Source organism: Zeus faber, assembly GCF_960531495.2.
Source record: "Zeus faber genome assembly, chromosome: 21".
Taxonomy (NCBI): Eukaryota; Metazoa; Chordata; class Actinopteri; order Zeiformes; family Zeidae; genus Zeus; species Zeus faber.
In genome coordinates this window covers 24735941-24749324 of record NC_137208.1, presented here as the reverse complement: position 1 = coordinate 24749324, position 13384 = coordinate 24735941, and the positions used below count along the sequence as shown (strand labels likewise).

The 13384-nt window shown below is 43.7% G+C and overlaps 1 protein-coding gene across 2 annotated transcripts in view; it reads left to right on the top strand.

The window, feature by feature from the left end:
- The first annotated feature begins 806 nt into the window (after positions 1-806).
- The window catches only part of ncaph2 (non-SMC condensin II complex, subunit H2), a 28719-nt gene continuing 16141 nt past the window's right edge, over positions 807-13384 (top strand). For both annotated transcript variants that reach the window (XM_080022166.1, XM_080022165.1), the window contains exons 1-6: positions 807-940; positions 2855-2972; positions 7339-7440; positions 11996-12057; positions 12849-12930; positions 13046-13099. In XM_080022166.1, coding sequence (XP_079878292.1) covers positions 2865-2972; positions 7339-7440; positions 11996-12057; positions 12849-12930; positions 13046-13099 — 408 coding nt within the window. In that variant the 5' untranslated portion in view covers positions 807-940; positions 2855-2864. The remainder of the gene's footprint in view (positions 941-2854; positions 2973-7338; positions 7441-11995; positions 12058-12848; positions 12931-13045; positions 13100-13384) is intronic.

Here is a 13384-nt window from a genome sequence, read left to right as displayed (position 1 = left end):
CATCACAAATTTTGTTGCTCTGACTGGTTGTAGGTCTATACAATTCCGCCCAGAGACATTTTGGCTGTGACCGTTGGTAAAGCCCCATGGAAATTGAAAATGTACTCAGAGATTCCAGACAGTAGACTAATATCATTTGCATATTAGCTGGTATCAGGCTGTTACTGAAGTATGTTGTAGAACAATACGGAAAAACTTCTTAAGCTCTTAAGGAACTAAATGGAACAAAAAGGATCCTGTGTGGCAGGTACTATTAACAAGGAGTAACAATACTACTTCAGTGTAAGGCCCAAGACCAGATGCTCGGGCCGAGGTAAGTATTGGAGGTAAGTTAAGGTAAGTTTAATTTAGAATGATTTAAATGTATATTTAATACAACACAGACAATTAATATTACATAATTATAGAACCCAGAATCGTGATTGTGGCGCCACCCCTTGCGGCCGCCTATGCAAGGGCCTCATGTCGATTACGCACATTTTAGTATTTTAGAGCTTATTGTGCATAATCACGGGTGTCATGACATTTCACCGCATATATGTCTGACCGTATGTATGTGACAAATAACCTCTTGAATCTTGATCTTGAATCATTCCGAAGCATATTACTTCCCGTTCCTGCAGCATTCTATACTTGGATGTGTGTGAGAAACATTGATACACTTCTGCCACCCTGCGGAAAGGAGGTTTGTAGAGAATCAGATCCGCCAAGTTGTACAAATGACCTGTGGAGGGCAGCGTTACGCCTTTGCTGCGTCTGGCCTGCCGCGAATTCATCATCGTCAGAAGAAGAACTAGTCGTGCGCGGTAGATTTAAGCTCCGCCTGTTGCTTGTGTACGTTGACGGGTCTTCAGCGAAACGCCACTGAAACCCAACAAGGACACTCATCAGAAATACGGATCCCCTCGACCAGTATTCCCTCCGCAGTTGTGAGAGATCGGTACGTGCGGTTTTGTGTTTCCCGTCGTGTATTACGTTATAATACGTTAAAACACAACATATCGCCAACCGCTGTGACCTGAGTTTTAAGATTACGTTAAATTAACCGATTGACGTTATCGGTGGACATCAGATAAGATAAAACTTCGTTAATTCCCCGTGGGGGAAGTCAGGTACGGCAGCAAAACAGTCGAGAATTTGATAAGAAGTAAAACGAAGAGGGGGGAAAAAAGTAAGATAACAAATAATCCAATTTAAGATGAAAGCAACCTATTTACCTATCTATCCACATAATTAGCATGGAGTAGCACTATGCTACTTAGTAGTAGTGAGCCCAATGTAGGCTAAAGTAAGCAAGTAGCTTCACGGCTTCATGGCTTCACAACGGTATAGTTAACTATATAGTGAAGTAAAGTGTATATACTATTTATAATGCAGGGTGGTTCTATAATGACCAAAGTCTAAGAGAATAGAGTAAAGTATAGAGTGATATAGCTGTATAGCTAGCATCATCATATAATGCTATGATAATAGTATATATCCAGAGTTATAGTCCAATCAGTATTGGATTTAAGAGATTCAAGATTCAAGACTCCTCTTCGCTTCTACTCTGGAGCAGTGGAGAGCATCCTGACAGGCAACATCACTGCCTGGTTTGGGAACTGTACAGCCCGGGACAGGCGGGCCCTGCAGAGGGTGTTGCGTTAGGCCAAACGTACGACTGGAACTACCCTCCCCCCCTTGCAGGACTTATACACCAGGAGGTCTAGTAGCAGAGCCCGCAGGATCATGAAGGATCCTCATCACCCCAACAACGGACTGTTCCAGCTGCTGCGGTCAGGCAAGCGCCTCCGCAGTCACACAGCGAGAACAGAGAGACGAGACAGAGTTTTTTCCCGCAAGCCATTAGAACTGTCAATGCTGACCTCACCAGGGGTCCTAACCGAGCCATGCACATAGGCTCCACTACCTACTGTACTATATGTAGCATACTGTACCGCATACTGTGTCACTGTTCAGGGTTGTTCGTGATTCTGTATTGCTGCGCCGTACTGTTGTATACTGTGCTGTATTATCCCAAACACTACCTCACTTTATTCACATGCCACTTTAATGCACATATCTGTATATACATAATTGCCTATTCCATATACATAAGCATATTCCCTCTATCTATTCCATTTTATTTCATTTTATTTTATTTTATTCTCTATATTTTTATTTTTAATTCTACAAGTATTCGACTAACTGTATTACGTTTTAGGAGTCAGTTAGTTGGTCTATTAGAAAGAATTTTTTTTCTACGACATTGCATTACATTTCACTGCATATATGTATGAAAATATGTATATGTATGTGGCGAATAAACCTCTTGAATCTTGAATCTATGGCACCGGCTATTCTACCCAACCTTGTACTATCATGTATGCAAACCTGCGCAATTTCTTGTTTTTGACTGTGGATTTTTAATACAGAGGTTTGTTTATTCTTTGATTTATTTCATATTGCACATATGTGTATTTGGTATTTTTAGTAACATTTTTAAGGGTTATTGTATATTGTCAAATTGTTCTATTCTTTTAGATTTCCAGATTTGGACAGTCCTTTTCATTCCCATCCCTCTTATCCTATCTTTTTGATTCAAGTGCATGTGCATTGGCCAGTTGCAAAATTTAGTCCAGATGTATAATTCAGAGTGGTATCATGAATATGTGCACATCCTTGTCTTACTAAAGTTAACATTAAAGTTAAACCCAAGGACTGTCTCACCTCAGTTTTTGTTTTTATCAAAACAGACTACTGGTGTGCTGCACCACCATTTGTAAAGATTAAAGCTGATCGATAATATTTTTTGGAAATGTAACAAATAACCCTCCAAAGTATAATTATTTTTAATACGCATCTTAATTTCCAGCTAGAGGGAGATGGACTGTATGGTGAACCGCTATGCTCACCTGTTGCAGCCTATCCGCGATCTCACCCAAAACTGGGACATCGATGTGGCCTCTGAATTGAACGATTACCTGGAGGAGGTATGGAGTTTTTACTTTGTCTAATGTTTTATTTTATTTTTTTACCGTGATGAATGTGAGATGGACTTGCTCAAGCGCTGTTATTCAGAAGCACTTAGAAAAGCCTCATGTGGCATATCAGAGATGTGATTGGCGTATACTGTTTGATTATTCTATATATTTCTTTATATGTAAGAAGTTCTCCCATTCTAAAAGTGATCTTGTCCTTGAGAGTACGAGTGGTGTCCCATTTCCTAGGTAAAGATTTCAACCCTACCCCTTGTGGCTCCTTTCTGAAGGTCCACTACCCAGTTGAGGGCCAATCCTAGATAGGGCCAAGGTGGTGGGGAGGGGTTGGGATTGGCCAGACTAAATTAAGATTATTAACATTCTTCATCACAACCATGGCGTTTCAGTTGACGATTAATTGTCATAGAAATGATTGTGATTGAACAATTGAATGCCTTTTTTTTTCATGCCACAGTCAGTACAAGGATATACTAGTGTAATAATACACATCTACCTTATGAAAAAGAGGCATTTATTGACATTGAACACTGTAACATAAATATAGTGATTTGCCTCCACCATACTGATGGACATGCATCTATTTCTCATTTTATTTAATACAACATTTCTATCAACGGCTTAAAATTCCCCTTAAATTGGGATGGATACATGATTGAGGAATGTTATGGTTTTAGGGGAAATAACAAAAAAAAAAAAAACTAATAACAGACCCACCAACCTGCACATATTTTGTGTGCCAACTATGCAATTCTTAGTCAAAATAAGCAGGTAGGAAATGCCGTGTGTGTGTGTGTGTGTGTGTGTGTGTGTGTGTGTGTGTGTGTGTGTGTGTGTGTGTGTGTGTGTGTGTGTGTGTGTGTGTGTGTGTGTGTGTGTGTGTGTGTGTGTGTGTGTGTGTGTGTACTGTATATGCATAGTACATTTATTATGTATTTAAACTACATCCCTTGGATTGGACAAGATGCTACGACCTGTGGTTCTGTAAGCCCTCCCTCTCCTCTCACACAACATCCACTGATGCGCACTGAGCGCAGCAGTACTTTATTATTCTCCAAGGTGTAATGCTGCATAGCTAAGGTAAAATGTAAAGTGGGAGAGTTATAATAAAGCACAAAAATGTGACCGTAATGTTAACATATAAAACGTGAGGTGCACCGATCAATTGGCCAGGGACCAGAATGGGTCGGCTTTCACCGGCCAATCAGTGTCAGATATTTTTTCAGATTTTGTACTGGTCAAATTTTAACGCCCGATACAGTGCTCATCTACTCGTAAAAGTGCTCCCATTCTCAAACCCGATACCAACGTAATGTTGTGTAGCTGACGCTCAAAAAAGAGAGCAAAAGAGAGAAAATGTAGACTGTTTGGAGGTACTTCAAGGTTATATAGAAGATTAGATAAATTGTTTATTTATCGCCAGACAATATTCCATCATTATGCAGACTGAGTATCACTGTCACAGCGGAGCTCCGATCCTGATGTAAGGTTAGACTCTTGATAGTTGATCCTTGACAAGTCACTCAGTAAAACAAGTCATTCGATTTAATTCAGTTGGTTTAACGCATATTGAGCAAAGGAAGACTGCCAGTAAACAAGAGCGAGAAGAGTCGGCGATTTATTTTATTTGTTTATTTTTTTGTCATGATTGCAAAGTATCGTCTTAATATAATAAAAATATATATTTCCACTTAAAGTGAAAGTCTTTCATTTGAAGTTTGAACTGGACAGCAATCTCACAATTTCTATTGTTGTAACTGAAAATTGTAGTGGTAGTCGGTATGTGCAGCTGTCCAGTCAAGTGGGCGTGATCAGATCACAGGATGTATTTGTCATTGACGTACATCATCATCATCATCATCATCAGGTCTCTTGCTCGGCGACAGGGGCGACACCATGCGTATAGCCAATCAGTTTCACCAATCTTCTCCATTTGGGTTGGTCCAGTGCTAGGGACTCGGCTTCAACAAGCGACAGGTCCATTTGGTTTAGGTCCCTAGTGACGGCATCAATCCATCGGGTGCGGGGGGCACCGCGGGGGCGTTTCCAGCCTGCAGCTTTAGGTTGGAAGTGGAGGATAGCGTGAGTAGGGTGATCCGAGGGGAGCCTTTTGACATGGCCATACCAGCGCATCCGACGCTGTGCTGCCAGGTGGGACACAGGGGGCTGTTGGGTGCGTTCCCGCAGCATGATGTTGGAAACCCTATCTTGCCATTTTATCCCCTCTATTGAGCGCAGTGCTCTGTTGTCAAAGCCATGGATTCTGGCAGCCAGGGTCTTGTTGAGAGGCCAGGTTTCTGCTCCGTAGAGGAGGATGGAGAGGACAGAGGTGTTATAATCCTTAGTTTGGTCGCTCTTGATATGGAGTGGTGTCTCCACAGCGGCTTCCAAAGTGTTTTCATGGCACTGGCTGCCAGGGCACGTCTCCGGTTTATTTCTGGTGAAATGTTGCCATCGTTGGTGATGATGGCCCCAAGGTAGGTAAAGGAGGTCATAAACTCAACCTCCTCTCCACTGATATGCAGCGGAGGGGGGGTGGCACCTCCAATGTGCATAGTTTTGTTTTGGGCCAGCTGACCTTCAGACCCAATTTGTTGGCTTCCTCTTGGTAGGTTTCCAAGGCTTCTTTTAGCTGGTCAAGAGTGGAGCAGAATAGTGTGGTGTCGTCCGCGTATTCCAGATCTGTGAGGGTGTAACTGCCTAGTTTAACCCCAGGAATACGTGCACATATCCGTTCCATCAGGTGGTCGATGATGCAGTTAAAAAGGTCTGGTGCAGCTACGCATCCCTGCCTCACTCCACTATTGATTGGGAACCAGGTAGAGTTTGTGCCATTGACACGCACACAGCTTTCAGCATCGCTGTAGAGCTTTTGGAAGAGAGAGGTAATCTTTCTTGGAGCTCCAAGGATGGTGAGGATCTTCCAGAGGGAGGAGTGGTCCACGGTGTCAAAAGCTGCCTGTAATGTAGAGGTGTCTGTTTTGGCGGAACTCGTGTACCTTTTCAATGATGAGGCGGAGGGCAGAGATCTGGTCCGTTGTGGAGCGGTTTGGCATGAAGCCGGCCTGTTGGGGGCATCTTTCGCTTATAATGGCCGGAAGGGCCCGGGTGAGAAGTATGCGGGTGAAGATCTTGCCTGGGATAGACAGGAGTTTGATGCCTCTGTGGTTGCTGCAGACAATTTTGTCACCCTTATGTTTCCAGAAGGGGAGGATGATACCCCTGGTCCAGTCTTCCGGGGGGTGCTCAGTTATCCAGACATGATTGATGATTTCGGTGAGCCAGTCAATGGTGTTGTCACCGCCCAATTTCATCATTTCAGCTGTGATGTTGCAGATACCAGGGGCTCTGTCATTTTTCAGTTTGGTCAGAGCTTGCATGACCTCTGCTTTTGTGACGGGGTCTATGCTGCAGTTGTCATTTGCGCTGGCATTTTCAGATGAAATGGTGAGAGTGGGGTCGGTTTGGGGTGCGGGGTGATGCAGGAGGTCACTGAAGTGCTCCTTCCAGCGGCTGATGCATTCATCCTCGGAGTTCAATATGATACACTGTGCGTCCTTTACCTGGACCGCCTTCTGTTGGGGGCCTGATTTCACTCGCCTCAGGGTTCGATACACTTGGGAGAAGTTATTTTCGGCGGAAGACTCCAGGCATTCTGCTTCTCCTTGCCAGAATCTCTCCCTGTCTTCTTGTATAGCGGTGTTGCGTATGCGATTTAGCCGACGGTATTCAGTCATGTCGCCCCTAAGACGTGCTGCTCTACGGAGCTCTATGATTTCTAGCGTCATTGACGTACAGCAGATTGGAAATCGGAATCTGCAGGTCAAACTTAAAATTAATCTGAAATCAGACTCAGCCAAGAAAATTGCAATCATGGCATCTGTAGTTGGTAAACATATTCAGTAACTTTATTAGATCATGCATTTCAAGGGGTATATCCTAATCAGATAAATCACTATATATGGTTAGCCGTAGTAGCTTGCATACGATGTGATTAGCGTCATTACGAGAGGGCTAAGGTGTGAATAACTGATTGATTAATTTAGCTGCAGTAACTAATGCCATGCAGACTCCCTGTTACACTATTGTGGTACTCAAAATATTTCCCAAGGTTGGCAGGTCTGTAATAGCTTAGTATTAAAACAAACAGAACATTTCGACCAAACTGTCTAAATAAGACATTGAACAATAAGTCTAATGCTGTACATGCAACCATACCAACATTTGTAGATTATACTGCAAAAGACCTTTATTCTCTCCAATCAGGAGGTTTTAATATGAAAAACATGACCACACATTGGTGTTTTGCTCCGTCCTTGTGTTCCCCTACTCCGAGCTTAACACACTCCTCTCTTTGTAGCTGGATCAGATGTGCATCACTTTTGACGAAGGGAAGGTGAGGTTGAACTTTGCAGAAGCAGCACTGCTCATCCAGGGATCAACATGCATCTACAGCAAGAAGGTATGTCCAAAACGAGCTTCAGCACCTGCCCCATGAACCCCACGGTGCCCTTATTATCAGGCGCGTTTTGTTTTTTTTTGTTAATGGGTGTCGAGGTAGCGGACCACGAGGACCTCCTAATGAACCTCGCACCTCGGCACGCCTGTGATGTATGCACAGCGGCACTGCTGTGCTCAGGCATGCAAACTTGTCACCTTTCAGCAAAATTCGCTGTTTTGAAACCAAAATTTGCCACCTACATGATTTGTGGAGATCAATGAGAAAATATTTAGGGGGGGGGCTTCAATCCATCTGTATGTAGATCTCTCAAAATGAAAGACAGGTGAAAGCACTGCTTTTCACCTGGCTTTCAATCTACCCTTTCAATCTACCCTTCTGCTCGGTGACTTCAACATCCACGTGGATTCCACCAGCGGTACGTTTGCCACGGATTTCCGAGGTCCCTGCCATGCCTCTCCCTCCCATCTTCAGTGCCTGGACCTAGCTGTTTCTGGCCACCATGCTGTCCTGTTCACTGTTCCTGTCCCCCCGCCCAGGCAATGCGTTAAACGCACCATCACGTTCAGGAACCTCAAGTCATTGAGTACACCAGCCCTGATGAACACTCTTGCGAGCCACCTGGCCCTAGATCCCCCTGACACCACGGTGGATAGCCTGGTTGCCCATTACAACTCAGCCCTCTCCCTCATCCTCAGTTCTCTTGCCCCCCTCAAAACCCAGACTGTCTCCTTCACTCTCCCTGCCCCCTGCAACACCTCTGTACTCCGCACCATGAAGGCCAGCAACCGTCAGCTGGAGAGGCTCTACAGACGATATTGCCTCACGGTCCACCTTGAGGCCTTCAAACAACAGGTGACATCTGACAACCACAACCACTTCCGCCCGATCTCCAACCTTCCGTTCCTAAGCAAAATCCTGGAACGAGCAGTTGCTGCCCAACTCCAACAGCACATTTCCAACCATGAGCATCACAAACAACTTCAATCTGGATTCCGAACTCACCACAGCACGGAGACCACCCTCATTAAAATCACTAACGACCTCCTCATTGCTGCTGACACAGGCTACATCAGTATCCTCATCCTCCTCGACCTCTCAGCTGCCTTCGACACAGTCTCATTATCCTCCTCAACCATCTATCCAGCTACCTTGGTCTCTCCGGTACAGCACTCTCCTGGTTCCAATCCCATCTCACCAACAGTAAGCAGTTGACCCAGTTGACCAAGGCGTGCCTCAAGCCTCCTTGCTTGGGCCCCTCCTCTTCACCATCTACAGTACATGCTCCCCCTTGGTCAGCTCATACGCCACCACAGTCTATGCTTCCACACCTATGCTGATGACACCCAGTTATACCTCAGCACAAAACCATCCACTCAGCACCCCCTCAGTCTCTTCTCAACTGCCTCCACTACATCAAATTCTGGATGTCATCAAACCTGCTCAAACTCAACAATAACAAAACCAAACTCATGGTTGTGAATCCCAAAGCACTGCTCAGAAAGGTTGGAGATCTGCTCCTGGTCATCCTCGATTCAACCCTTTCATTTCACTCACACATCAAATCCATAACCAAATCTGCCTTCTTCCACCTCAAGAACATCTCCAGACTCCGCCCATCACTGTCTGAGTCTGTGGCAGAAACACTATCTATGCTTTCATCAACTCCCGTCTGGACTACTGCAATGGAGTCCTGTCCGGGGTTCCAAGTAAAGTCCTGGACAGGCTCCAGTATGTTCAAAACTCTGCTGCTAGAGTTCTCACCCGCACCAAGCCCTGGCAGCACATCACCCCTAGCCTCATCCATCTCTATTGGCTCCATGTCAAAACCCGTATTTCCTACAAAACCCTACTACTAACCTACAAATCCCCTCCACGCCCTTGCCCCACAGTACCTAACAGACCTCCTCCACCCCTATGCCCTGTCCCTGAAGCTGCAGTCCTGGGACACTGGTCTGCTCTCCACCCCTTGCACAAGACTACGAACCTTTGGGGACAGAGCCTTCAGTCTGGCGGCCCCCACACTCTGGAACTCTCTCCCCACCGACATTCGAAATGCTCCATCTCTGGCCACCTTCAAAAACCTCCTCAACCTACCTGTTCGACGAGGCCTACTGCCCCTGACCCTTTTTTTTTTTTTTTTTTTTTTTTTTTTTTTTTTTTTTTTTTTTCCCCCCCTGTTCTTTATTTATTTAAATTTATCTACCTTGTTTTTTGTTTTCCATTGTAAAGTGTCCTTGGGTTTGTGAAAGGCGCTTTATAAATCCCAGTTATTATTGTTATTATTATTATTATTATGTTGTGAACTATTGGAGATAATGCGAGTTTAGTTTTAATGCGCCCCCTATCCTCCATGTAATTTGGAAAGTGATGATGACAATGTAGGTAAACGTTTTTTTGATTAGTATAATTTCATTGTGTTCAGTTAAGTGACATAAACTTGGTGAGAGGGACCCTCTCCGTTGACACAGACCCTCAGGGTGAATTGGGCACAGAATTTTGCGTAGGGCGTCATGAAGGTCAGGACCGGCTCTGTTGGCAACTGACCACTACGTCCACTGCACACTTAATTCACGCCACGCAACTCAACGACATGCACTGAGTTGGCAGTGCGTGCCAGCAAGCACCCACACAATTTCCCGGAATTGTCTAGTTTAGCAATATTGTTTTTGGAGAGTATAAAGTTTTTAATTAGTTATGTGCCTAGTGAGGCTGCCTTTTGCACTTAATAAATTCATAATTTGTACTTTAATTTTGCGCATTTTTGTTATTCTTTTAACTTGTGATCAAGTCAACCCTGAAGTAATTCTAAAAGTAATCACAAATGAGCATTTGGTAACTTACTTTTCAAAAAGGAAATGCCCCCAGAGCATTACCCTGGAACCCCCTAGTGGGTCTGTGTTTTTCTCCGCTCACGCATCCTTCTCGCCTTTCTCACCCCTCAACAGTTTGCATGCCTGTGTGCTGCTCTATTTGCCCAGAGTGGCAAGATGCCTAGGACCGGAGCTAGGGGTCCCTGTGCCTTTTTGTTTTTCGATGAGCACCTGCCCCTCAAAGTCTCTGTACGGGACTATAGAGGGGACGTGAGACCCGATCACCAGTGGTTACTCGACAGCTCTGAGCGGACTGGGGGAGACGATAGACAGATAGACGATTTAATTGTAAATCTGCCCAAGCCTAGGGTAAACCAATACTCAATGAGAACATTGACTTTGTTGCTGTGTTTTAAGCTGTGAGCACCAAAGTGTTGTTGTGAAATAATATTGCTCAGAAAATACTCAAATATCAGAATAGCATTTATTTATGTAGAAGAAGCAAACAAATATAGAATCAATAATAAAGCTGTCGTTAACAAACATGTGCAGCCAACCGGTCATTATTTTGAAATAACCCTAGGACCGACTTTCTGCACATTGTCCCGCATATTACATGGCTAATTGCTGAATAAATTGAGACGGAATATAGATTGGGAATGATTTTTTCTATAAATACAGGTACTCCTCACTTAACGACCTACCTGTTTAATGACTTATGACCAGCTCTCCCACCAGTCGGTGTTGTACGAGAACTTTGGTCATGGAAACGGCAGCGCGGCTTCTCTGTGTCAAGCATCTCATCGCGCATCACCGTTTTTCACTCTGTCTCGTTCCCGCAGCCGGTCAGTATTAACTGCTAATGTGTCCTTGAGTAAGACACGTAACCCTCTAACTGCTCTCTGGGCGCCGCTATATGGCAGCCCACTGCTCCTAGATATGTCAGTTCCTAGGATGGGTAAAATGCAGAGAAATGCATTTTGTTGCCTTAGTACTTGTACTCTGTGTAATGACAATTAGTTGAATCTAATCTAATCTATACTAGTGTTTGCAATCTCCAAGACTGAAATAACGGTAAGGGCTTGGGTCCTTGCTTATCGACCAATTTGCTTAACAACCTCGTTGTAGGAACGTAACTCGGTCGTTCATTGAGGAGAACCTGTATGTGCCTATTTTTTTTTTAACTACTATACCTAGCAAGGAGACTGGCGACTCCTTCCGCCGACTAGCTTCTGCTTCTTAGCTGCTGCCAATAAATTCCATTAAACATATGGCCATTTCTTTTGTGTGTGTCGGATTATTATTACTTATTTCTAGGGATGTACCCGACTCAGAATTTTGTCAGTCGAATTGAATCCCCCCGTGTCGGTAAACTCCAATACGACCACAGTGAAAAAGCAAGTATCACCGCGGTAAGAAAACTTCATACCGTCACTATATATAGGGAATCTTTTTTATTTTTAACATTTCCCCCTTGACTGGGCGATTTGCAGGCAGCTAGTCATGATTATCAGTGGGTATGGCCAAGGAAACCGTCGTACATGTTGATAGATAGATGTGTACATATGTGTTATTTCTTGTTTTGGTTGCTGATATAGTATAGCTGATAGTTTGGTACACTAGCAAGCACCACCTATATGAGAGACTATTTATCTCTTTCTTGACTGCACTGTTTTTGTTGCCTGAATTTCCCTCCATGTATTAACTAAGTTTATCTTATCCCTGTGGTGCGTCTTATATTTCAGGTGGAACTCTTGCACAGTCTGGTGTACCAAACAGTGGACTATATCAGCAACCAAAATAAAAAGTAAGTGCACACTTGGCTCCAAAACAATGTATGTATTTTCTATATTTTGTAGAGATGTTTGGATACAACTATGACATATTGATCAGATACCAGGCTAAAATAGGGTATTGGAGAATAAACCCAATACAGTTATCCGACATTCTGACACAGTAATCCTTCAAATCTTTTTCAAACTTAAAATGGCTTGGATAGGCATACGCTACTATTTGCCAAGCACTTTTAGAGCTCACATTTAAAACGTGTGGTGTTAAAATCCGTCAAATCTGTCAAATGTGTGACCGTGAAACTGATGTATTGCAGCAGGAAGTGCATTACAAAAACATTAAATAGTTTGATAATGCAACAAGAAGAAGAACAATCTTTATTTGTCACACCACACTACAACACATGCTTGCACACACACTCATGCTTTTGCTTTTAACCCATCCTGGTTTGTCCTTCCTCCGGGGCCACAGCCAGGAGCATTGGGCAGGATGTGCCCGGGACCAGGTGATTAATGTCCATCGCTGGTTGGACGATGATGTGTGCATGTTTTTTGATGTTGTATCGCAAAACACAGTTTTATGTTTTGAGCTTGAAAATTTGAAATTCAGGTGCATGAGGATCTCTTTCCTCTTCACTGAATAATGTACTTTCCTTAAAAAGTAGAAAAAATGAACCGCTTTTTAACTCTACTATTGCTATTACTTCTAGAGAATGTTTAGCTGGCTGTGACATCTGATGCAGGATACCAGTGGCTTATTTCCCAGGCCACCATTTTGAACGCTGCTTTGATTATGGGCTCTCGACAGGCGCAAAAAGCAGGCCGGGGCATCTGGCATAAACAACGCAAGTGGGGCGGAGGCCAGCGATGATGCAGATGACTGTTTAACGGTAAAAACCAGGAACATAAACACTGATGCCAAATCAGCGTTGAATTTTATTTTTGAAAGATTGGGTAATGAAATAATAATTTATTTTCATTTATTTTCCCCATCTACCCTCTCAGTTTCAACCGTTGGAAATAAACACTGTGAAAACCCAAGAACCTGAATCCGGCACGGTCAGTATGTCGTTCCCCCCTTCTAAAGATTAAGCAAACCCAAAGGCCCCATTCACCAAACCTGCCTGCGATCACTTCAATCAAACCACTGACAGTTGAAGTATATAACATTGATCATCTCGTTACATAAACACCTGTCAAGGGGTGAGATATATAGTTTTAGGCAGCAAGTGAATAGTCAGTTCTTGAAGTTGATGTGTATTATTGTATATGTGTATAGCAGGAAAAACGGACAAGCGTATGGTTCTGAGCGACTTTGACAAGGGAACTTTGGGGGACTTCGGG